General features: G+C 42.8%; 1 protein-coding gene across 1 annotated transcript; it reads left to right on the plus strand.

Annotated features, from left to right (window-relative positions):
• The first annotated feature begins 14,525 nt into the window (after positions 1-14,525).
• On the plus strand, positions 14,526-16,648 carry LOC136624945 (neurotensin receptor type 1-like). The gene is made up of 2 exons (XM_066598880.1): positions 14,526-15,429; positions 16,188-16,648. The coding sequence occupies exons 1-2, from the start codon at positions 14,526-14,528 to the stop codon at positions 16,646-16,648; spliced, it is 1,365 nt and encodes a 454-aa protein (XP_066454977.1).
• Positions 16,649-26,816: the final 10,168 nt, after the last annotated feature.

The following is a 26,816-nucleotide window of genomic DNA, read 5'->3' on the forward strand; positions in this document are numbered from 1 at the left end:
GGTAAATACCTCTGGCCATTTATATTGGAGCGCTTTACACGATCCTGATGTATATTAAATGAAAAAACAAAGATTGTTTCTGATTATTGTAATATTATTACTTTCTCAATCGAAAGTTTTAAATAACAATGGTTCTTTTGATAGACCCTCACTATATACCAAAAGTTGTTTGTTGGTATCTAGGTATATTATATAATTCACTTGATATAGAATTAAATACTTATGTGAAAATTAATTAACCCTGCATGTCCCATTGGGCGGAACCTATAAATGGATTTAATATGGATAATTGGTATAAAGAAATATATATATATATAGAAGTTAAAAAAAGGAAAAGAAAAAATAAATATATTAATATATCAATAAAGAAATAAAGCGTAACAATTGTAGAAATGATGTGTGAAAAAATATCTGAAAAATATTCTATTCAAGTTTTTATACATATATGTGTACAGGTTCCCCTTTTTAACGGCAACATCCCATTTTTAAACATTCCCTCCCGAATTCCGCACCAGGTTCCACTACTTTCCCCTTTTTCCTCCTAATTACGTACTCATGGCATAATATACAGACATCCTCTTCTTTATTGATATATTAATATATTTATTTTTTCTTTTCCTTTTTTTAACTTCTATATATATATATATTTCTTTATACCAATTATCCATATTAAATCCATTTATAGGTTCCGCCCAATGGGACATGCAGGGTTAATTAATTTTCACATAAGTATTTAATTCTATATCAAGTGAATTATATAATATACCTAGATACCAACAAACAACTTTTGGTATATAGTGAGGGTCTATCAAAAGAACCATTGTTATTTAAAACTTTCGATTGAGAAAGTAATAATATTACAATAATCAGAAACAATCTTTGTTTTTTCATTTAATATACATCAGGATCGTGTAAAGCGCTCCAATATAAATGGCCAGAGGTATTTACCCTGGTCGTCTAGGATACAACTGATGCACAGCACGGTACGTGCTATGAATGACTCTACACACGATTCGTACGTAGTCAACGCAAATAGCGTTAAAACCTGGTTGTCTAGGATACAGCTGATGCACATCACGGCGAATGCTAGGACGAAGTTTACACATTATCCGTACGTAGCGAACGCAAATAGCGTAAATACCGGACGTATTTTGATTGACGCTTCAGGAACCTGTGAACGTGGAGATAGAACAATCAGGGCATGTAGCTCCACCCAGACCTGACAAGCGTCATCTACCCGGAAGAACTATACCGTTACCTGATCCCGACATGGCGCCTCGCACCCGACAGACGCCTAGGACGCCAACCCACACTACCACCCCAACGAATAGGATGCTGCCGACGAAAAGTGAGTTTTCTATATATATAGTGAATGTGTAATGCTACAGTCATTGTGCTTGATAAAGTCGTTGTGTATAACGATGAAACGCGTTGCACAGAGCATTTTTTAGAATAAAGTTTTGAAACCAGTGGTGTCCATAGCCTGACTCTGGTGTTCAGGTCCCAAAGGGCGCGGGCCTTTTCTTTTTACTGAGTCCCTATACGAAGATTCTTCAAGTGGGTCCTGCTAGCCAGCAGGACACAGGAGCCCAGCAGCCGTAAGGACACGCCAGATTATTTTAAAGCCGACGAGGATGTGGAGGTGCTGGTGAGACCTCTGCACAGGGGTGCTCGCCAGACACCGGGTGAGTCCAATTGATTTATTTATTCATTTGTCTTAGCACTCTAATCCACAATTAGAGTAATTATATGAAGATTGGATAGCTCCAAGCCAACACGGGTAACGCCTCCCTGACAACTTTAGCGCACTTTTATACGCAAAGACAATCGCTCAAACTGCTGAAAGATTGAAAGATTTAGCTATGGTTTTGCATAAAATTACTCCAACAGATAATCACTCCATTAGCTAATTAATCATCAGTGTTTCCTCTAGGAGTTGTTTGCTCAGCTGGGCATGTGTTTAGGCGATTGTTATTCATAAACCCTTTGACCAGCTGAGCAACCATCTGGCTGGTACATTCCATTGTTCTCCTCCCTGCTGAGTAAACATTGCACTAATTGAATATGCAAATCAAAACAAAGCCATCCCTGGCCACTGGAAACACTAAATTTTGAGCAAACATTGTGTGTAAAAGGTCCTTTAGACTAATTATTTGATCATTACCATTCTATTGTTCATTTTTGTGTTCCTAAATAAATACTGTATATACCAGTTACTCCATCTGCTGCATCACATCATGAAACATATATGTCTCAACACCAAAATATAGCAACAACATAACCGGATTAACTCTCAACAGCTTAAGAAAGAAAATCAGTCTGTGCCAAAAATGTGACTAGGAGCTGATTCATTGTACATAACCTTGGCATTAGTAAATTGGGCCATTACAGACCTGCTGGGTCCCCATGTGTAAGTCATAGATTTCCCGCAGACTTTAACCGACAAGCATTTAATACTGATTCTTAAATAACAAACGCGCTGCTTTCAATCAACCAGCTTTGGGGGAAAAAAGTGTGTGATGAATAACCCGCAGTGGTAGAATAAATACTTCCCGCTGCAATCTGCGACCCTCACCAGATTTTATTTGTTTTTAGATGTAATCAGTTAATGACTCAGTGTTCGAAAGCTTGATTCTGGTACAATTTACCCAACAAGTATGCTCTCTAGAGTCGTGTATATAGAAGAGAAGGGGGCTCCGAAGCAAGGATGAAAGAACCCCCACCCAACCTTCCACCATGTTCAATTTTGACACCCGGGATCATTTGGTCAATTCCACACTATCATGTATGCTAACATTGCAGTTCCTCAGGGGAGGGGACTTCTGTACAGGTTCTTGTCCCCTCATAGCAAAAAGGGTTGAACCAACCATGGTGGGTCTGCTCTCTCCAAAGACTCCATAGCAGCTATAGGGGCAGTCTCTATGGTATTTATGCCCTTGGCTTTTTGCTTAGGTCCAAAAACGTATTTAGAGACGTACTCATTAAAAGTTGTTTTTGGGCTCCAGGCAGGACAGTATACTTAGTACTGCTTTCAAGGGTCCGACTGCATTTGTCAGTATAGAGACAGAGGTCCTTGCAATGTTAAGTAAAACTAATGGGCCAACTAATTCAACCATTTCTGAACATGGAGCCCTCTGTAATGACACTAGATGGTGGATGCTAAACAGAAGAACTTAGCTTAATCTTTAGCAGTTGCCTTTGCTGGGGACTAACTGTATCCCCCAGTACTCACATACCCCAGGATGTACAGTAGAGTTGCAAGAAATATAGATGTCATGATGCGCTGCTACAGCCGCCATCTTTGCTCACCTGCTGCTGTGGTTGGTTGGCGTTCACATTCCTGTGACAGATGTCGCAATCCGTCCCAGTACACAATCACTTGATTCCACCTGTTGGGTATACATGTGCTCACAGCCTCATATCTAAAGAGCCAATGTATGCTCTGCTAAACTGTCCCCAAACTTTTCCATGTCAACCCTGTCTAAGGACGATACCTAAGCAATTTGGTTCTAGCTTTAGTATAGTTTGTGTGCTCTCCTGGTTTCCTGAGTCCTGCTGGTTCTGGACAATTCTGACTTCTGCATTGCTGGCCTTGACAACATTTATTGGACTACCATCCCTGCCAACTGCCTGGCCAACTTGGATTGTGTATCGTATTGCCCTTGTTCTACCAGCACTGACCTCTTGCCTGATTCACTTCTAAAGCTTATGCTGCTTGTCCTGACCTCGGATAAGTCTTCTGGTTATGTCTGTGTTCGCACCCCCAGGTAATGCGCCTTGGTCTAATGTAGCACCAGCTGTTACTCAACTGAAACTACATCTGCGAGTAAGGCCTCCTGTCCACTAGGAAATTCGGGCCCGCACGGATTCTCCATGCAGAATCCCGCAGCGGGTCCCTCCTTTCCCGTGGACATGAGGCCTGAAAATTGATTTTTCGTACCTGTCCAGATGCAGCGGATCTTCCCTTCGTCGCGGACGGGTCTTCTTTTTTTTCGGCCTGGCGGATGTGCTCGGCACGTCGAAAGCATGCCGCGCGCATGCGCCGTGCAGTTTTTTTAACTCCTGCTCTCCCGCCCCAGAGAGCTGAAATTCAGCTGCAGGTGTACCGCGGATACGGACGGCTTCCATAGGCTTCAAAGGAAGCCTGTGGGAGTCATCCTCGCGGGAGCCCCGCAGAAAATGGAGCATGCTGTGGGTGTTTTTCCGCACGTGCAATCCGCGCGGCAGGGAAAAAGGACATCCGCTGGTATTTACTTACCTGCAGGTGTCCAATGCATCCCTATGGCCGCGGAAAATGCGTGCGGGACACCCGCGCGGATTTCCTAATTCTATTTGTCCAGTGGACATGAGGCCTAACAGCCTTGGAACTCTGCACTGAAGACCAGATCCCATGTGGGGGTGGGTTGGGGGTGAATATTGGGGTACTTCAGGTGCTACTTCCAAATTTAGCCCCAAATCAAACCCATATGTGCCAAAGCACATCGACTCACTGACAATAGATAAATAGATATGAAGCCTTTATCAACACAGTGAAACACAGATGCAATTGGTGAGTCATCGTTGGGTGACAGGGCCAGAGAGTGATGATAACTGGATGATGAGTATAATGAAACTGGAGCAGATGCTATGAAACTGGATAAAGAATCAGAAAAATGCTGACCCTGACACTGTCCCTCAACACCAGACCCCGCTGTCTCTAAACAGCCCTAGGTTGACCCTAATGTTGACCCTGTTTAAAACAATATTCTCAGAAACAAGATAACTCTAAAGGCCCATTTACACGCAAAGAAAATATTTCAAACGACTGAAAGATTGAAAGATTTGGCAATCTATTTGCATAAAGTATTAATGGCCATTAATATTTTATCATCTTCATTTGCATGTAAAAGGACTTCCAGGAGCCTCTTTTAATTTAAAGGTGTTGTCCCATTTTTTGATTTCACCTTTAATGCACCCCTAAGTTATATAGTATGCGCACCCTCACTCCATATTCTGCATTAGCATTTTGCATTGGACTGTCTTCTCTAGCTCTGTAGCTTAAGGGGTATTTGGGGCATTTAACCCCTGGTAGTACTGATCTCAGCTTCTGCACTCACTGCAACGGGATGGATATTGACAGCTCCATCTACATTTGGGTCAGAGCCAGGAGTGCCATAGAAGGTATAGCTCTCATTGACTTCAATTGGAATAAAGCCTTCCATTACAATTCTGTCTCTGGCCCCGGAAGAGTAATATTTAGACTTCCCTCCCATTGAAGTCAATGGAAGTTATACCTTCTACGACACTCCTGGCTCCGACCCTAATGCAGACGTCCAGCCGGCTGCACTGACAGTAGGCCGAAGGATCAGCTGATCGGCGGGGATCCTGAGCAGCCAACATCCACTGATCATCTATTGATGACCTATCCTGAAAACTCAGAGCGTCCATTAGTACGGAACATCTGATAATCCGGCACTAGCAAGATAAAAGGAATATTACTTTATACTTGACGTACGATGAATGAAATGTCTCCTAATAAGTACAAAGTGTCTTACGATGCCAGGGTGCCATATTTTACCCTTATGAAAAACTGTTCAATAACGCACAAAAGGTCACCGCGCGTTCGGTGGCTGACAAGTATTTGTCCTAGAAAATGTCACACACATCACTTTACCCGTAAGATGTACGACTGCGACATTTTAGTGGGAGAGAGAAAACAGAGCGAGCCCGTACGCTACACAAATGATATATCTGCCATTTGCTAAGGTACATCTACTCCAAAATATAGCCTGCGCCATTTTTCTTAAATGACCCCCATAGAGCATCTAGTGACCTTCACAGTATGACCCTCCAGTGTAATATGTGCAACACCCAGATGTAATAATCAAACCTCCAATCACTTCCGAGCTGCGAGGCTATTCTAGCTATGAGTCCTCTCCCCCATATCCAGGAGCCGCCATGTCTGCGGCTGAACAACCGCCCGCTTCACGAGCAAGAAAATCCTGTATATATCTGCGCTGTCCGCCAGGTAGGTTTACACAGAGCTGCGGACTGCACTTCAAAATTATGATGTTCTAAGTGCAAACGGTCTTTACGACATATTGTAGGTTCCCCTTTGGCTGGGTTCACACAGGACAGATTTCCAGCGGAATTCTCGCAGATTGGCCGCACCAAAAAAAGCGAGAATTTTTTAAAAAGCGCAGCTGCGTGTTTTGAAGCAGCTTCGCTGTCTGCATTTCGGCTGCGGCCTTCTCTCACCAAAGAGAGGCCGCTGCAGACAAAAAAAAGAATTGACATGCTGCGCCTTTGTTTTCCACACCGCATAGCCGTTTCCGCACGGCTTGGCCGCAGCATGTGGACGAGATTTTTCCAAAATTTCGTCCACCTTGCTGGCTTATCCTGGGATTAGGAGCAGCGGGTGGAATTGCCGTGCAGACGATCCGCACAGTAATTCCGCTGCAATTCCGCCCCATGTGAACAGAGCCTTTAAAGTGCCATTTTACACTTTATGTGCATCTAGATATAATCTATGTGAAGCATTGAACGCCTGGAAATACAGGCAAATGGCCATTTTATTAGACCCATCTAGTAGCGCGTTGGACTCCTTTCTCCTACAGAACAGTTCTTCATGGTGTGGAGCTGGATTTTGTCTTAGCTGTTATAGCCCATGCGTGCTAAGGAAAGGCGAGTCGTGCGTTCGGACACATTAGTTGGAGCACCAGCGTTGTATTTTTTGACATTTTTTTGACATTGCAGTTCCTGTTCATCAGAATGATTCCTGACATCCTCCTCCGACCCCTTTCAGTGACCAGTTGTTTCCATCCACGGGATCCACTTAAACTGAATGTTTTCCCTGATCACACCATTCTCGGAATACTCTCCACACCGTTACATGAGTAAACTCCCCACGGTTGGCAGTTACATCCCAGCCCCGACTAGTCTAGCACCGATGACCCGGCCTCATCAGAAGTCGCTCAGATCGCTGGGTTTTCCCATCTAATGTGGATTCACACTGAAACTGATCTATTGAAAACTTGTCAGTGCTTTTATTCTGCACTCCGGGGTCAGGGCTCATATACAGAGAAGCTCCAGATGTTGAAGGGCCGATGTCTCTAATAAAGGGGCCATTTAGTGTACATGACATCTGTATTGATTTTTTTCACCCCCATTCTAAACATGCTGTGATCATTTACCCCCCTAATTATTGTGTTTCCTATGGGTATAATAATGCACGACTCATGTAACAATGCAGACGGGGTGATGTGTGATCACAATGCATGGCTCAACAGTTGGGTTCTATACCATTCTCTGCGAGAGTCCGCTATCTTTCTCCATAGGAGGGCAGGATCGTCAAACATTACATTCAAGCACTTATTTCCCAACTCCGAGCAAACGGCAACATAAACAATTGTCCTTTTAGCAGTAAATCCCACTTTGGGCTCCTTTCCACTGGCGATAGCGATACGGCTGCGAGAAAATCGCAATGTTAAAATCGCATCGCAACGCTGCAAAATCGCAAGCTTTTGCGTTGCGATGCGAGAATCTGTTTTGCCATTACACTGTATGGGCGACAGAAAATGCAAAACGCTGGAACAATCCTCCTGCTGCGATTTTTAATCCTCGCCTCGCAGCTTGCCCTTAAACATCGCTAGTGGAAAGGCTGTCATAGAACAACGTGTGGGACTTTCCTGCGAGAACTCGCACTCTCACATCGCACTGAAAACGTGCGATTACCTCGCCAGTGGAAAGGGGCCCTTAGACTGCCTTCACACTGGCGATAAAATCGCGCGATGCGAGAGAGAGTAAGAAAGCAGATTTATGAAACCAATCATTTTCACTGGTTTACTTCACATTAGCGATACTTTCACGGATGCGATGTTGCGAGAATGAAAATATCACGGAATGTTCAATCTTTCAGTGATGTGCGATTTTTTAATCCCCCATGTTTCCGTATGGAGCCTCCTTTTTATTGCATCGCAATGCAATTTTAACATTAGAAAGTCCTATTGACTTTCAAGATAAAAATATGCGCGATTTCATTGCGTTCAGCAGCGATGCGATGGGAGATTTTTTTTTTTTTAAAAGCATCGCTGATGCTCCAAAATCTAGGGAACAAAGAAGTGGCAGAATTTCAATTGTCCATGTGGAACAGGGCTTAAAATGACCCTCCGGGCGCGGACAAACAAAGATGGCAACACAAGCTTTTCAGACTACCTGATGCACACAGTGTATTATTATGCATCACTGGCCTAAAGGCCCTTTTACACACAACGATGATCGCTCAAAATTTGCTTGAAAACCATCTTTTGAGTGATAATCGTTGTGTCTAAATGTACGCCATCCCGCACTTACCGTGCACTTTTCGTCCATCGCTGACTTCAGCTCCGCATGAAATCCTTGTCCCTCAGGACGATAAGATAAAACGGACCGCACAATGTGCTCTCCGCAAGCAGCACTGATAACAGCTGATATTCTTTAACAGCTGTTAACAGTCGCTGTCCCGCTGGAGAACTTAATAGCTGTCTACAAATATCTGAAGGGCTGTCACAGTGCAGAGGGATCAGCCCTATTCTCATCCGCACAAGGAAAGACTAGAAGCAATGGGATGAAATTGAAAGGGAGGAGACACAAATTAGATATTAGACAGTGAGGGTGATCAATGAGTGGAACAGGTTACCACGGGAGGTGGAGAGTTCTCCGTCAATGGAAGTGTTTAAACAGAGGCTGGACAGACATCTGTCTGGGATGATTTAGTGAATCCTGCATTGAGCAGGGGGTTGGACCAGATGACCCTGGAGGGCCCTTCTAACCCTACCAGTCTACCATTCTATGATCTTCCAGACTCTTGACTGCTCACCAGTGGAAATGGTTTTTTTTAACTTTGTTTTATTGATCACTTAATGAAATTAGGTATACAAGTACATTCCATATGTCATTGCTGGTACTATGGCAATAAACTCAATTACACAGTTCGCACTTGCTTCTTCGTATAATTTACAACTTCCATTTTCTGTTACATGTATCTCATACACCCTTATAATAACAATAAAACACTTTCCAATCTTCAGACAATAACCAATAAACAATGAACCAGTCTGCATTAGTATTGGTTTACTTTTGTAGCTATAAAGTAGGATTAGTGCTATTGTACAATAATACAGTTACCTACCCAAAGACCCCCAATTTTTTGAAATTTAGCCGAGCAGCCCCTTTGCTGGTAAATGACCTTTTCATATGGCAACACAGTATTAACCCTTTCCACTCCAATGCCTGACCTGTTCCGACATCATGAGCTTCCTCTATAGCTCCGATGTCAGAACAGGTCCACAACTGCAGTGCAGGAGTGCATCTGCCCCCGCTCATCAGACACATCGGGTGCAGATGCACTCCTGCACTGGTCTTCCCCGAGGATCCCCGAGGAGAAGGCAGAAAGGGTTTTTAACCCCTTCTGCCTTCTCCTTTACACATTGCATAGCGCTAATTGAGCGTAATGTAATGTAATGCAGAGAATCACTTCTATGAGCATCGCCCTCTACTTTTCAAGATCCGTCGAGAAATCTGGAAATATGGAGAATGAAGAGTTATTAAACTTGATGGGACCTTTTTGCCTGGCTGGGTGCAATGCTGTGTGCTGGTCTCTGCAATTCAGGAGCCTGGCCAGGAATGGTCATGGGGGGGCTCGCGGTACGGGTGGCTTCGAGGGTACATGAGGGTCTCTTTCTACTGTAACAGATATGGAACAGGCATCTTCTCCCAGGGTAGATTTCAACCACTGTTTGATGAAGGTTTCTGGGTGCGGCTCCTCTGCTCTCTCCGGCAAACCTATAATGTGCAAATTATTGTGACGGAGGCGATTCTCTAAGTCATCAGTCTTAGATTGGCAAAATTCAGCCATTTGTCCTCTCATTGTGGTTTTACAAGCATTATCGGCCTCCAGCAATTGTGAGGACACTTGACGAAGTGTGGGTTCGGCATCATGCTCAATGGCAGCGTCTGCCTCCTTTTCCACCCTCAAATCTGCTGTGAAATCTGTGATATTTTAGCATTCTGTTGAATGCTATGGAAATCCACAACATAGTTCCTATGGGCGCGTGGATTTTCTAATCTGCATTGCAAAAAAAGAAAGGATTAATCTGTCGGTTCTTCACATTGTTTCTGCATGGAAACCACATTAGGCAGCTGCATGCAGATCTTCCCTATTGACAGGAGCTATCGCATGGAGATCTGCGAGAAAGTCCGCAGCAGAACTTCTGTTACGGATTGTAATGTCAGATCCACAGCAGAAAAATTCCTTTGTGTGAACAGGGTCTTAGGGTATGTTCACATGCCGTTCTTTTAGCCACAGAGTTGATGTTATTTTTTATAGGATTCTGTGCCCCAGTCTACAGTTAGGGCCAGAAATATTTGGACAGTAACACAATTTTCGCGAGTTGGGCTCTGCATGCCACCGCATTGGATTTGAAATGAAGCCTCTACAACAGAATTCAAGTGCAGATTGTAACGTTTAATTTAAAGGGTTGAACAAAAATATCTGATAGAAAATGTAGGAATTGTACACATTTCTTTACAAACACTCCACATTTTAGGAGCTCAAAAGTAATTGGACAAATAAACATAACCCAAACAAAATATTTTTTTTTCAATATTTTGTTGCGAATCCTTTGGAGGCAATCACTGCCTTAAGTCTGGAACCCATGGACATCACCAAACGCTGGGTTTCCTCCTTCTTAATGCTTTGCCAGGCCTTTACAGCCGCAGCCTTCAGGTCTTGCTTGTTTGTGGGTCTTTTCGTCTGAAGTCTGGATTTGAGCAAGTGAAATGCATGCTCAATTGGGTTAAGATCTGGTGATTGACTTGGCCATTGCAGAATGTTCCACTTTTTTGCGCTCATGAACTCCTGGGTAGCTTTGGCTGTATGCTTGGGGTCATTGTCCATCTGTACTGTGAAGTGCTGTCCGATCAGCTTTGCAGCATTTGGCTGAATCTGGGCTGAAAGTATATCCCGGTACACTTCAGAATTCATCCGGCTACTCTTGTCTGCTGTTATGTCATCAATAAACACAAGTGACCCAGTGCCATTGAAAGCCATGCATGCCCATGCCATCACGTTGCCTCCACCATGTTTTACAGAGGATGTGGTGTGCCTTGGATCATGTGCCGTTCCCTTTCTTCTCCAAACTTTTTTCTTCCCATCATTCTGGTACAGGTTGATCTTTGTCTCATCTGTCCATAGAACTGGGCTGGCTTCTTGAGGTGTTTTTCGGCAAATTTAATTCTGGCCTGTCTATTTTTGGAATTGATGAATGGTTTGCATCTAGATGTGAACCCTTTGTATTTACTTTCATGGAGTCTTCTCTTTACTGTCGACTTAGAGACAGATACACCTACTTCCCTGAGAGTGTTCTGGACTTCAGTTGATGTTGTGAATGGGTTCTTCTTCACCAAAGAAAGTATGCGGCGATCATCCACCACCGTTGTCTTCCGTGGACGCCCAGGCCTTTTTGAGTTCCCAAGCTCACCAGTGAATTCCTTTTTTCTCAGAATGTACCCGACTATTGATTTTGCTACTCCAAGCATGTCTGCTATCTCTCTGATGGATTTTTTCTTTTTTTTCAGCCTCAGGATGTTCTGCTTCACCTTAATTGAGAGTTCCTTTGACCGCATGTTGTCTGGTCACAGCAACAGCTTCCAAATCCAAAACCACACACCTGGAATCAACCCCAGACCTTTTAACTACTTAATTGATAACAGGTTAACGAGGGAGACGCCTTCTGAGTTAATTGCAGCCCTTAGAGTCCATTGTCCAATTACTTTTGGTCCCTTGAAAAAGAGGAGGCTATGCATTACAGAGCTATGATTCCTAAACCCTTTCTCCGATTTGGATGTGGAAACTATCATATTGCAGCTGGGAGTGTGCACTTTCAGCCCATATTATATATATAATTGTATTTCTGAACATGTTTTTGTAAACAGCTAAAATAACAAAACTTGTGTCACTGTCCAAATATTTCTGGGCCTAACTGTATATGACACAGATTTTTGCCCACGCAGACTCTGCATGCAAAAAAAAGAAGTGATATGTAACTTCTTGAGCAGGTTTCTGTAATAAATGCATCGAAAAGGGCTAAATTTGTGTGTGGATCCGCGGTACACTGATGTGCAAATTTGTGGCAGAAACCCATGCAGATTTGAGGTGGAATAAGCACTAAAGATTGCAACCCTGATTCCACCGTCTGAACGTACCACTACAGACCACACAAGAGCTGTTACCCAGTTTACATATACTCCTGAACTGCAAATATGTCTACTTATGCAGATATACATCCCCTGCTATCCATATTGAGCATTCAAGAGTCTAGAGAAAGCTGGGGAACAACTCCACTGAAGCAAGAGATTGGTTATCAGTTAGCAAGAGATATATCAGAAATAATGGAATAGGTATGACCAGACAGGGGGCATAAACAGAGAGCAGACAGAGGCCAGGACACGCAGGAGACAGGAAAACCTGGTCAGGAACACAAACTAAGTCATAATGAAGAACAACAGGATTAAAAAATGCAACAAAGCAGACCGGAACCAAGTGGATGTTATTGCTCTGGCACAGAACATAGTAGGAAGAATCCTTAAAAAGCCTTGTTTGGTACTCGATGAGGTTAGAGGCATTATCTAATAGTTTAGGGACACTTTTCTAACCATTAGACCCCCAATGCACTAGCGTATTTTGGGGCTGTGTGATTCCACGCCCCCATTATAAGTCTATGAGGGTATACACATGGATGCTTTTCACGCAGACTAATGGTCCATAGGAAAAAACTCATGTCATGACCTATTGCTGTCCGTTTTATGAACAAGAAATAGGACATGTTAATGCACATCAGTGTGTTGTGTCTGTGTATATTGGATAGCACAGGAACCAGTGTCTATGAGTTGTCTGATGAGAGTTTCCGTGCCGCAACTCTCACACCTAGTATGCAGGTAGCCTGAAAATGCATTGTGCCAAGATAGAAAGTGATCTCCTGTTAAGGACCGCTGCACGGTCACATAACCTTTCGGGTCTTGAGGTCCAAATTAGAACCGTATCTGGATGCATCCCAGAAACCAAAAACTAGACACTGAGACAGTTATCAGTTTCATCAGATACGTAGAGAGGAGCCACGGCAGGTAACAGGTGACTCTCTCTGTAAGGAGGCGCGCCGTACACTGAGCGTTTATTACCTTTGTATAGTTTTTTTATACAGAAAAGGAATGGGTCATTAATCACAGCGTTAATCTCATTGGGTTAGACAGACATTATGAATCATGCATTGTTCAGCAATCGCATAGCGTGAGAGTCTATGAAATGTCCTTCAAAATATCTGTGGTCTGGTTCTTCCCTTGTGATTTAGATGGTCAGCACAGCCAGTTCCTTTGTTGAAAGCTGGAGGCGTGAGGGGGCTTCTTCTGATAACAATTGTACATCAGGCACCCAGACTTGGTTTCTCGGAAAAAACAGAAACAAATCATTAGACACTGTACCGTACCTCCTGCCCTAAGCTTATCTTTGCTTTGTATTATTGTTCTACTACACACAAGCCTATTCCCATCTTATAATGCTCCATTTTGTATCTAGCGGCCATTTTGAGACAGATTCTTCCATGTTATGAGCCTGTACCTTCTCACCCCTAACCACAGGATAGGGCCTAGCTTTGCGATCAATGGGGGTCTGATCACTGAGACTCCCAGTAATCCTGAGAGCATCCTTTCATTTCAATGGAACTCTGCGGATAGCAAAGTGTTTGAACTTACCTATTTCCACCCCTTCCATTGAAATAAATGGAGCATCAGCACATGTGCGACTACCAAGCTGTTTATTCCTGGAAGCACTAGAACCCCACCCTTGGTATCATTGGGGCTCCAGCGGTCAGACCCCATTGATCAGAAAGTTATTCCATATCCTGTGGATCACTTTCTATCTCGGCACAACCCCTTTAACTCCTGTTCATTGTAACTGCCATAAGACATATACAATGCCTCTATAGATAATGCAGAAAGAAAATGCTTACCTTAAATATGGCCGCCCCACACATTATTTCTCCTTTCAGACTCTAAACCACAATTACATTCTTCTAATTTCCTGTACTTATAAAATACTGATTAAATTAATCTATAAATACTCCGAGAGCAACTTTTTCCTATAAAAACAAAAATCATGACTAGCTAAAGTACATACTGTAGATTTGGGTTGATTTTTGGTACATTGTGAAGGTTTGGATCACATACGATTAGTTTGATCGCCACCCACATTCGTCTTCTACTGACATACGGTTATAAGTGAGATGTTCAAGCACTCATCATCTGACTGATCGAGAATTCGCAGTGCAGAATAATAGAGTCATTTTGCTTAATCAGCTATCATTCTTCATCAATGTAAGTGTAAAGCGTTCCTAGGAGCTGAAATGTATAATTATTACTACATTCTGTTTCATTTTGCTTCTTGTCTTAATTGTCCCTTTCAATTTTCTGTCATTTAGCCTTCAAATCTCCAGCCTTGACCCATTTTTTGGAAAATGAACCAGTCGAATGCCGCTGTACACAATGAATGCTTAAACTACATCAACGTGGACAATGGATCCCTGTGGAATGAAAGTCTTGTCTCCAACACCTCTCGAAAGACTCTACATCACCTCTTTATTGGTGCCCAAAAACAGGAGCCCAATTACGTGGCCATTCCAGCCACCATCTTTTACAGCCTCCTCTTCCTTTTTGGTATGTTGACCAATGGGCTAACTATCCTTACTTTAATGAAAAACAGTAGGATGAAAGTGAGTGCCGTCCGTGTCTACCTCTTGAGTTTGGCTCTGGCAGATATTCTACTTCTGCTTACTATTCCCGTGACTTTGTACAGATACTTTTGGCAATATTACCCTTGGGCATTGTCTGACACGGTGTGTAAATTATATTTCATGATCAGACAAGTCTACGGTGCCACCACCAGCTGGACCATCATTGCATTCACTTCCGAGAGATACTTCGCCATATGTCATCCCATGTGGTCCATCACCGGACTTCGAAAATCCCGCATTGCTTATTTATTGACCTTCATCTGGATTTTGTCATTCCTCAGCACTATACCTGTGGCTATTGTATATGGTGAGACTTCAGCGTGTATCCTGGACTATACCGCTACCTCTCGGGATGAGGTTGTCCTTGACTCTACAGTGTGTGAAATGCTGGAACCAAAGCCATATATTCTTTACAAGAGCATCATACAAACACGCAGCATCTTGTTTTTTGTGGTGCCCTTGGCTGCCATCATTATTTTTCATCTCCTAATTTTCCATCACTTCAATATGAACCATCGGCAGCGGGAAAAGATTGGGCTCACAAGAACACATTGGCAGTTTTCTTCAAAACATATGAATCGGGCCCATAGTCATCCATCCTCAGAAAGAAAAGCGCGTCAACTTATGGGTAAGTTCTGCATACAATAGGTGGTCAGCAGCATATACAGCAGTTTAACCACAAGGGTAAGGAGATTGGTATCTCAAAGGTTCTGCTCGCCACAAACAACGGATTTTGGACCAAAAAAGCCACAAATAGCACCCCATATAGGAAAAGTTGTGGCAGCAGTTAAGATGCAAATAAAAAAATAAACTTTATTCCTCCATAAAAACTAAGGAAACAACGTTTCGACCACTTACTGGTCTTTCTCAAGCTCCCTTGAATACCAAACGCCCTTGGAGCTAGAGAAAGACCAGTAAGTGGTCGAAACGTTGTTTCCTTAGTTTTTATGGAAAAATGAAACTTGTGTAAGTGTGATTTCTAGAAAGAAGGTGAATACTCAAAGGGGTACAATTATGAGTGTCTGCAGGCAGCAGTGAAGCATGGTGGAGAGTGGTACAATTATGAGTGTCTGCAGGCAGCAGTGAAACATGGGGGAGAGCGGTACAATAATGAGTGTCTGTAGGCAGAAGTGAAGCATGGTGGAGAGCAGTACAATAATGAGTGTCTGCAGGCAGCAGTGAAGCATGGTGGAGGGCGGTACAATAATGAGTGTCTGCAGGCAGCAGTGAAGCATGGTGGAGAGCGGTACAATAATGAGTGTCTGCAGACAGCAGTGAAGTATGGTGGAAGTTTGGAAGAACCTCCCTGCCAAGTACTGTATGATGCACTATATAATATACAGCATACATATAATATTGCTTACGGCAATGTCTTTTCATCTACAGGTGCAGTGGTGGTGGCATTTTTTCTGTGCAATTTTCCAGATACCGCGTCTTCACTCATGCAGATCTATATAGATAATTGGAACACATATGTTCTCAAGGTCTACACCTTACTGAAGACCTACCTCTCGCTACCACTTTGGTATCTCAATAGCGCTCTGGACCCAATCCTGTTTTGCATTTCATCCACATCTTTCCGCAGTGCGTGCAGGGAAACCCTAACGGCATTTCTTCCGTGGCAGGAAAAATCTACAGATGGACCAAATCATACATACCAAGTCTCCTCTGCCCGGTCTGGTGGATCTTCCCTGGCGTCAGCACCCAGCACACGTTCAACCTGGACCCTAAATTCTAATGAAGGAGAACCAAAAGAGTGCTTGGGGCAGATTCGCAGTAGAGACCCCAAACTATTATTCTCCAGGCAACTTGACGTGATGGAGACGGGAGACTTCTCGGTGCCATAATAATCTGGTTTTTGGAACAGAGTAAATGATCCGAGAACACATTATGTGCTATTATGTGATGATCGGGGGATATGCAGCGCTTGGGTAGATAAAATGAAGGGTGGAAATTGCCTTTTAATATGGCATTCATAGTGCAAGCATAATTGCAAATCATGCAAAAAAAAAAAACTGAGCTAGAGCTGTCAACTGGAGAAGAGAAGGTGCTGTCATATTTGTAAGAGGATTATGAGATGGCATTACTTAAAATGGATTATAAGGTTACGCTGTAATTGCATTTTAACCGTGCTTCAAAAATAATAATCGGCACAGTGAATGTTAATAGACTATTCAGATTTGAAAATTAATTTCTCATCGTATTTCAGGGCCATTGTATGGTAATAGTTTATCTACTGGTCCCACATTCTTGGTAATGGCCAAGCCATATTCTTATTTAGGGTGCATTCAGACGACCGTATATCGGCTGGGTTTTCACGCCCAGCCGATATACGGCATCTCTCTCTGCAGGGGGAGGAGGCTGGAAGAGACGGGAGCAGTGCTCTGAGCTCCCGCCCCCTCTCTGCCTCCTCTCCACCCCCTCTCCGCCCCTATGCACTATTTGCAATGAGAGGAGGTGGGATGGGGTGGGGCTAAGTTCTGGGAATTAGCTCCGCCCCCGTCCCACCTCTCCTCATTGAAAATAGTACAAGGGGGTGGAGAGGAGGCAGAGAGAGGACGGGAGCTCAGAGCACTGCTCCCGTCTCTTCCAGCCTCCTCCCCCTGCAGAGAGAGACGCCGTATATCAGCTGGCGTGAAAACCCAGCCGATATACGGTCGTCTGAATGCACCCTAAATAAGAATATGGCTTGGCCATTACCAAGAATGTGAGACCAGTAGATAAACTAAATCTACATAGAACGGAGCACAACATAGAGTATCCTAATCTCCAATATCCTTCATTGCCAGGCAAAATTCATCCTGATATCTACTGTACAGTTGCAATCAAAATGATTCGACCCACATGGCACATTAGGTAGATTTACCAAATTTACAAGCTTTCAGCAGTTTGCAAAAAAACAATCAAACTAGAACAATTTAAATAGCTCCCCACAACTAATATAACATATGGTTTCTCTAAATGTATCACAAAATGCCACTTATAATGACTACTGCAGTCTCAGAACCATTCAGCTCCCTGAATACAATCACCTTATGAACACATTTGCAATTTAGGTTTTGTCTCAATCACACCTGATTCAACTAATGAAGGGCTTCATTAGTTACATCAGGTGTGTTTGAGATAAAACACATCCGGTACCTGGGCTGGCTAGGACTTTGCTGACTGATGTTTGATTTTATATTAGACATATGGCTAATGCTTCTTTTACACTGAATGATTCTTGTTTGCACAGTCGAAGCCTGTGACATTATTGCTAGCTCATTCACTCTCATGTAACCTGTTTAGACAGACGGATTCATTGTTGACTCATTCAATCGGAATTGTTCAGTATTCACATTGGTTATATAAGTGAATGTGAAGCTGTGAACGATCAGTGTTCACTAACCCCACATTAAAGGAATACTGTCTACACTACCTGGACGTGGCAGAAAGAGGAAGCTATAACCAGTCGCCATCAGTTTCTTGAGGAGGCAGGTGGTGAAAAACCCTGGAGTGACTACAAAAGACCTGCAGCAAGATTTGGTGTAGCAGGCATTGAGGTTTCTGTTTGCACATTAAGGAGCTTACTAAATGCTGAAGGTCTTCATACCTGAACTCCACGTACATTTCTACTGGCCCAAAAGGACAAAAAAAGTTGACTCCAATATGTTGAAATCATGTAAAAAAGCCCTGGAAGTTTTGGGACTCTGTTCTGTGGAGCGATGAAACAAAATGTAAACTTTTTGGGCCAATGGATTAGCAATATGTCTGAAGGAAGAATGAGGACTAAGCTTAAAAGATCACCTTACCTACAGTGAAGCATGATGCTCTGGGACTTCTTTGCTTCCTCTAGCACTGGAAAACTGCATTGTGTGGAAGACAAGAGGAATTCCATCAATATCAGGAAATCCTAGGAGAAAAAGAGATGCCTTCTGTAAGGAAACTGAAGCTTGGAATTCATTGGACCTTCCAACAGGACAATGATCCCAAATATGTCTCAAGGTCTATGAAAGCTTGCTTTCAAGTCCTAGAAGATTTTGGAGTGGCGGCCACAGTCACCTGACTTGAACCCCATAGAAATTCTTTGGCGGCAGTTGCATTATGCAAGCCTAATGAGCTGGAAGCCATTGCCCATGGGGAATGGGTTAAGATTTCTCAGGAACGCTGTCAGAAGCTGCTGTTTGGCTATGCATTATGTCTGCAGTGAGTCATAATAGCAGAAGATTGTTCTACTAAGTACTAAAGATGCTCATCATGAAAGGGCTGAGTAATTCTAAGACTACAATAGTCATTAAAATTGGCATTTTGTGCTGAATTTGGAGAAACCACTCGTTATATTAGTTTTGTTAAACTATTTAAATTGTTCTGGTTTGCTTTTTTTAGGAAGCAGATGAAACTTGGCAAATTTGACAATTTTACCTAATTTGGCATAGGGGTGAGTAGTTTTTATCGCAACTGTATCAAAGAAAAAGCTAGTGGCCTCCAATAGTGATGTATTTCAAGACAATGGTCTCCCAGGACCACTTTATTGTACTCACAAACTGAAGCTACATAGGAGGAGGAGATTATCCTTTGTGCCTTCAGAATAGGAGCTGGAAATATATCCCCAATTCCCAAAAAGTTGGGACGCTGCATAAAATTTAAGTAAATGTGAATTTTAAAAGAACGCGATGATTTGGAAAACTTTTATAGCCATATTTTATTCACAATAGAACATAGCACCATTTTTAAAATAATTGACTCCTTTAGAAATTGATGGCAGCAACACATCTCACAAAAGTTGGGTCAGGGCTGTGTCTACCATTGTGTAGCATCCCCTCTTCTTTCTACAACAGTCTGTAAACATCTAGGAAATGAGGAGACCAGTTGCTGGAGTTTTGGAAGAGGAATGTTGTCCCATTCTTGTCCCATGTAGGATTATCACTGCTCAACAGTCCGGATCGTCTTTGCTAGATTTTGCATTTCATAATGCACTAAATGTTCTCTATTGGTGGAAGGTCTGGACTGCAGGTGGCCGGTTCAGCCCCCAGACTCTTCTTCTGTGAAGCCATGCTGTTGTGATGGATGTAGTATGTAGTTTATCATTATCTTACTAAAATATGCAAGGCCTTCCCTGAAAGAGACGTTGTCTGAATAAGAGCGTATGTTGTTTTAAAACCCCTATATACTGCTCAGCATTGATAGTGCCTTTGAAGATGTGTCAGCTGCACTAATGCAACCCCGTACTCTCAGAGATGCAGGGTTTTGAACTGTAAACGTTAACAAGCTGGATGGTCCCTCTCCTCTTGAGTCAGCAGGACCCGGCGTCTGTGGTTAACAAAAAGAACTTGAAATTTGGATTCATCTGACCACAGAACAGTTTTCCACTTTGCCTCAGTTCGTTTAAATGAGCTTTGGCCCAAAGAAGATGTCGGCATTTCTGGATTGTGTTGATATACGGCTTCTTTTTTGCTTGATACAGCTGTAACTTGCATTTGTGGATTACACGGCTTACTGTGTTCACAGGCAATGATTTCTGGAAGTATTCCTGAGCCCATGCAGTTATTTGCATTACAGAATCATGCCTGTTTTTAATGCAGTGCCGCCTGAGATTCCATAGATCTCGAGCATCCAATATTGACCGTCGACCTTGTCCCTTTGTACACTTGAATATCTCCAGATTCTCAGAATCTTTTGATGACATTATGCACTGTAGATGGTGGGACATTCAAAGTCCTCACAATATAACATTGAGGAACATTTTTCTGAAATGGTTCCACAATTTTTAGACGTGGCTTTTCACAGATTGGTGAACCTCTGACCATCTTTCCTTCTGAGAGACTCTGCCTCTCTAACATACTCTTTTTATACACAGTCATGTGACTTCATAGAAAATCGACTCTCCAGCAGTTTTTAATTAGTACAACTTACTTTTCTAGCGTTTTGTTAACCATTCCCCAACTTTTTTGAGATGTGTTGCTGCCATCAATTTCTAAATAAGTTAATTTTTTTTTAATGAAATTGAAAAATGTCTCACTTTCCACTTCTGCTACGTGTTCTATATTCCGTTGTGAATAAAATAGGGTAATTCAAGATTTCCAAATCATTGCATTCCTTTTTTTCATAACTTTTTTATATTTTACACAGCGTCCTAATGTTTTTGGAATTGGGGTTATATTTGCAGCTCCTATACCGAAGACATAAAGGATAATTACTGCCTCTTATGTAGCGTCAATTTGTTTGTGAGTACAATAAAGTGTGGTACTAGGAGACCATTATCTTGAAATGCATCACTAAAACAGCTACATGGGAGGCAGATAATATCTTCTATGCCTTCAGTATAACAGCTGCAAACAAAATGTGCATAACAGACAGACATTATCCTCTATGTCTTCAGTATAGCACTTACAAACAATAGCCGCATTTTGAGAAAGAGGCATACAGATTTTTTTTTAACTAAAGAAAGAGGTTCCAAAATAAAGTGAGTTTTTTATATTATATCACTACATTAAAGGGATGGGAGTATGCCTTTCATCCCATAAGCAACGGGGTAGTGTGATAAATACTTGCTGCTTTATACTTGCTGGGGATTATTGTCACTGCCCATTATGGAGTCAGGAAGGAATTTTTTCTCCCAAATTGGCTTCTGCCTCATTATGTTGTTTTTGCCTTCCTCTGGATCAACAAGGGGGGGTGGAAGCAGGCTGAACTAGATGGACATTGTCTCCCTTCAGCCTAACACACTATGTTACTATGTATATGTATGTAGTTCTCCTGACTCAATTTTATTTAATACTTGATTTAATTCTTTGGTTGAATAGACCCATTGATGAAATCTAACTAACGAAATGTGAAGGGTCTTAGGCTAATTTCACAATGAAAACAATGGGCGATGCGAGGGCACGCCCAAAGATAGAACATGCCACAATATTTCCTACATTGCATCGCAGTGCAGAAAAAAAAATTGCTCATGTGTATGACCTGATGTCAATGGAAAGGTTAAAACATGATGGCTCTTGGAAAGCAGGGACAAAACAATTAAAAAGTGAGAAATGTCTAGTCCTGAAGTGGTTAAAAAAAATGTAAGTTATGTTTTAACGCTTATCCTCTCGTTAGTGATGAAACTGTTCTTGTGATGTGTGGCCTCCCGCTCAACTGGAATTTCACTTATACAGCTTCTTCCAGAACTTTCAGCGCAACTTGACTCAACTGAGGCCAACCTGATTGTTAATTGGTAATCGGGGACATTGGATGCTATATGTTGTGCTCCATCCTGTACAGATAAGTAAGAGTCTGCAAGTACTGTTTACACTTATCCATCCTTGTCATTTTGTTGTGTTTGGACTTTTTTCTATCAGTGGTTCTGACGAGTCCAAGTTTTGTTTAACTTTTTGCTAAGAAGAAGAACTACTTCTGTGTGGAATTTGCAGCGTTCTACATTTAGAACATTTTAGAACACGGACATTGTTGTATGATATTGCTTGTGAAACAGGGTGAGGTGTTGCCAGAGCTAAAGCAACATTGACATTTATGAATACTTCATTCAGTAATGAAGTGCTCTGCCCCATAACTTGGAGGGTTCCCACTTCCTGCGCAGGTGCCATGGCAAACCCTGCCGATGCTTGCACACCTCCTTTACTAGCTGCATCGTAGGCGGCGTACTGCACATGGATGTCATTGAAGGGGTCCTCCGCCTAGTGCTCCTCTCTATGACCCAGAACCATAGCAGTTCCCGCTCTGGCGGACCGGTTGCTCCATGTATTGCAGTACATTATAGAGTCTAAGGCGGCACCTCTTGTAAATAGTGTCCAACAAACTCTTAAAGATACTCAGGATGATTTAAAAGAATGTAGAAATGACTGATTTACGACCTGCGGTCAGGTATTCGTGGGTGTTCTCTATTCTTTTCCTCATTTGCTTACAGTTTATGAGAACGGCACTACTTTCAGAAGCACAAATTCTCTGCCAGACCTACAGTCAGGCATTATAAAATATTCCTCACTATACAACATGTAACTCCATTGGTTGTTCGACATCTGCTTAAAAGGAATGTGTCATCAGAAAATGGTGTATTGTATAAATGATGTTTTATGTTAAACAAATTTAAGAATTTTTGGTGATTTTTTTATTTTTGATGACACGATTTTTATTTTTTTTTAGATCCTGAAATCCTGCAGTTCTCACACTGACCACTAAGCCTAATAACAGTCTGGCACTTCCTGACCTGTATAGAAATTTCTCAGCTGTTGTCTCATTAACATCACAGGCAGGATTACAATAAGAGGTAACACCTATATATAGGTGATGGTGTCACAGTTCACCTCCTCTCCCTTCCTGCACAGGTTTCAGAGTATGCCCACAATACTCTCCCATAGAGGTCAATGAGTCCCTTCCTGTCCATTGTGTGAATGGCTAATGAGGCTGCTCTAAAGCATATCTCTAAAAAAGAAAAAACTGTAGTCAGAAAATAAAAACTAATTAGAAAAATTGTAAATATTTCACTCTCTGGTTAAAAATAAAGGTGATGCTTTCGTTTAAAGTTAAGTTTACGCACCGTAGTTATACAGCCTCCAATTATACCAATTCTTGAAGTAACATACTGGATTTCGTCTGCTAGAATAGCTAGTATGACTTTGTACAACTTGTCCTGTAAAACTAGTAACCTCCTGCATTGTATTTAACTCAGATCTGGAATGGGAGGGAGGAACTCTGGGTACTGGGGACTTTGGTAGTGCCGGCACTACTTATCTGAGCTAAGTAGGGCATTGTCTGGCACTATGGGGGGGATCAGTGTCGCAACTCTGGGTATTCATAGGTGGGAATTAACTAAGACCAGTGTTCAATACACCGGTCTTAATGTAATCCCAACTGAAGCGATATGTTTCTGGCATAAATTATACTTAAATGTGTGGGGCTAGAGTGGACACGCCCCTCCAGATAAGCCACGTCCCTTTTCAAAAAACCTGGCATGAGCATCACATGTTACATAAAAAGTTGCACACTTTTTTGCATAAGCTTGGCTTGCGCCAAAATTTGCAACTTTTTTAGAGCACGTTTGCCTACATGATTGCAAAATAACTGTATGTGAGTGAAGTATGGCACTTGCTGGGCAGTGTATGGCACTATGTGGGCACTTTAAGACACAAAGTGGATACAGGAGACAGCGCTATTCTAGGAGGCTCCAACACTGAAAGTGGAATCTTGGCAAACTCTGAAGAAGCAACTTGGGTAGAAGCATTAAAATGAACACCTGGAGAAAAGATATTAAGGCCTAATGCACACGGCCCGATATCCGCGGCGTTTCACTGCAGCTATTAGGTTCTATTGAACCTAATAGGTCAATGTACATGCTGCGGAATTCCGCAGCATGAAATTACCTGCAGCATGTCCTATTTGCTGCGGGTATACGCGCGGACGGCTTCCATTGTAGTCAACAGAAGCCGCCCGTCACGCTATGCTTCCACTGTAGCACAGCGGAAGTATAGCGTGAATACGCGCCCCGCCCATCACCAGCCGCGTAATATGACTCTGCCGGCGTGTCAGGTGACACCGCCGGTGCGTCATATGACACTACCGGCACGTCATGCGTTGTACTGCGCATGCGCGCTGGAGCATCATGCGGGACTTCAAGCAGCGGATCCGGAGGTGAGTATGGGGTCTTTGGGGGGGCGTATGCATAAGGCCTTAAGGAAGGATTTGGATTGTAGGCATTGCCCGGGCACTTGGAGCAGAGGTGTCAGGGTAAAATTCTAAGTACAGCACCAATCAGGCCCACCCCACTTGCCCCGCTGCCGGCGGTAAGAAGAGACACCACACAGAGGTCTGGTATTGTTTCTCACACGGGACATGACTGCGCTTCTTTATTACAGATTACATGAGATCTTATACCCTTTTGTCGCATCACCAGGAATGAGTGATGGGCTCATAACCATATATGGGAAGTCCGGATTTCCGGCCTGAGACAGTGAAAATTATGTACATAGTTGAACAGTTGTTATCTTAATACTGGCGCCTCCGGGAAAACAGCCAAGTACACGCGGCCTTGTCCGATTCTTCTTGTGTTCAAGATACATTTTGTCTTCGCCTTGCAAGGCTTCTTGGCATATCTGATGTAAGGCGACATATAAGTTTTTCTCTTTTTAACTTTGAATAGAACTTGCATACAGGTATAAAGGCATAAAGAACATATGGCAATATATACATATACCCTCACAAACCCCCCTAAAAACTTATATGGAGATCAAACATCAGACCTTGCACTCTTCCTCGGTCGTCTCTCCCTTGCGTCAGGGTTTCTCCACTGCCCGTAAGTCCCTACTCCTAAAGGGGGGGATCCCTACCTCACCTCAGAAGGAGGCCATGGATTCCCTGGGCTTATTTCCGGGCATCCATACCCTCTATCTGTACGAGTTAACACCCCGCAGGGTGTGCCCTCGCCGGAACCTAAGGTCTTCTGCACTATCCCTAGGCAAATGGGAATTCCACTGACAGTCCAACTTATGAGACCAGGGCGGCGCAGTACTAGTCCATTTCTCCATTCTTCTGGTAACGTATCTGGTTGTCATTATCGGAACTGGCTCTTCATCTTTTTTTCAAACAAGGGAAATTTTGGTCACATTATCCAGTCCCTTACTCATACTCTTTTTGATCAAAGGGATAATACACAAACAGGAAATTACATACCCCACCTCTTTCTGCTAAAATCATATCCAGGCCACTGTATTTTGGAACGCCATGGATGCAGTGGGCCCTAACTGGTCAGCTAACCCTTGTAAAGCATCCCTGGGGTAGTTTACAAACCTCTGCTGATTGTAATAGATATAATTCATCCAATCTACATTATTATTAACAGTGACAATAGCAAATAAGGACTCAAAACCTGCTTTAACCTGATCTCTAGAATTAAATTCATCTGGCACCCCCCTTGGCACTCCTATTGCATCTATGTGTACATGTGGATGGCTAGTGTACAGTAGTCAAAGGTGTGTGTTAGAGGAATTGTACCACATTATAGCATGTAAAGGATATGCAGGATCATTAGTTTTTTCAGTGCGAAGTGTGGATCCAAGTGGGCTTTCCTTCGAGCTTAACTGCAGTTGGGGTGGTGAACAACATCTGGTAAGGACATTCAAACAGGGTTTCTCTCTTAAACTTTTTCACATAGACCCTGTCACCTGGGTTCAGATTGTGACACTCATCTGTAGGACCTGGGAGAAAAGCAGAGACTGCAGAATGCATTATTGACAATTCCTTGGAGGGACCTGTGACAAAATTAACAAGAAAATCATTCCCCAAACTCAGCTACTGTGGCATGTATCCTCCTGGAGAAAAAGAAAAACTAATGGAAGACACTCAATTCAAAATGTGCCCATTTCCTCCATTGCCTTTTGTATCTACTTTCCTCCTACTCCACGGACGGTAAGGTGTGTGAAAAGCCTGGAATATACCCAAAGCAGACATGATGTGTTGCATTATTTCACCTGTGAAGTGTGTACCTTTGTTTGAGTCCATCACTTCCAGTACCCCGTATCTGCAGATTACCTCATTCATGAGCTTCTGTGCAGTTACCTGCTTATTTACTTTGGTAACAGAGTAGGTCTCCAACCTGAAAAACATCAACAACAACAAGCACATATTCATGCTTCCCAACAAGTGGTAGCTGAGTGTAGCCAATTTGCAATCCCTGAAATGGGTAGAGTGGTCTAGGCAAGTGTGATGTGGCAAATTTTACTTCTGCCCTGTTGCTTACGGCAAAGATCATGCAAAATTGGACAAATGATGCAGCAGCTACAGAAAACCCAGGAGCCACCCGTCCTCGTTCAAGCGTTGACATAGAGGTGCGTGTTTCCGTGCATCAGCTGGGCCATCATGGGGCACAGGGACCGTGGTGGGCAAGTGCTGTTGACTGTTCACCATATGCCGTCCCTTTTTAGTCCATTTTTCCTTTTTTTCCTTGCTGGCTCGTAACTGTAAAGTCTTTAGCATATCAAAGTCCAAATTTTTATCAAAGTCCAAGTTCATATCAAAGTCCAAGGTTTAGTCAAAGTCCAAAGT

Source organism: Eleutherodactylus coqui, chromosome 4 (genome assembly GCF_035609145.1).
Source record: "Eleutherodactylus coqui strain aEleCoq1 chromosome 4, aEleCoq1.hap1, whole genome shotgun sequence".
Lineage (NCBI taxonomy): Eukaryota > Metazoa > Chordata > Amphibia > Anura > Eleutherodactylidae > Eleutherodactylus > Eleutherodactylus coqui.

What these genes read in the sequence shown, in the direction of transcription:
- LOC136624945 (XM_066598880.1), top strand. Translation starts at nt 14,526, where the DNA reads ATGAACCAGTCGAATGCCGCTGTACACAATGAATGCTTAAACTACATC. An exon ending in AAAAGCGCGTCAACTTATGG is followed by an intron (nt 15,430 to 16,187) that starts GTAAGTTCTGCA and finishes TTTCATCTACAG; the next exon opens with GTGCAGTGGTGGTGGCATTT.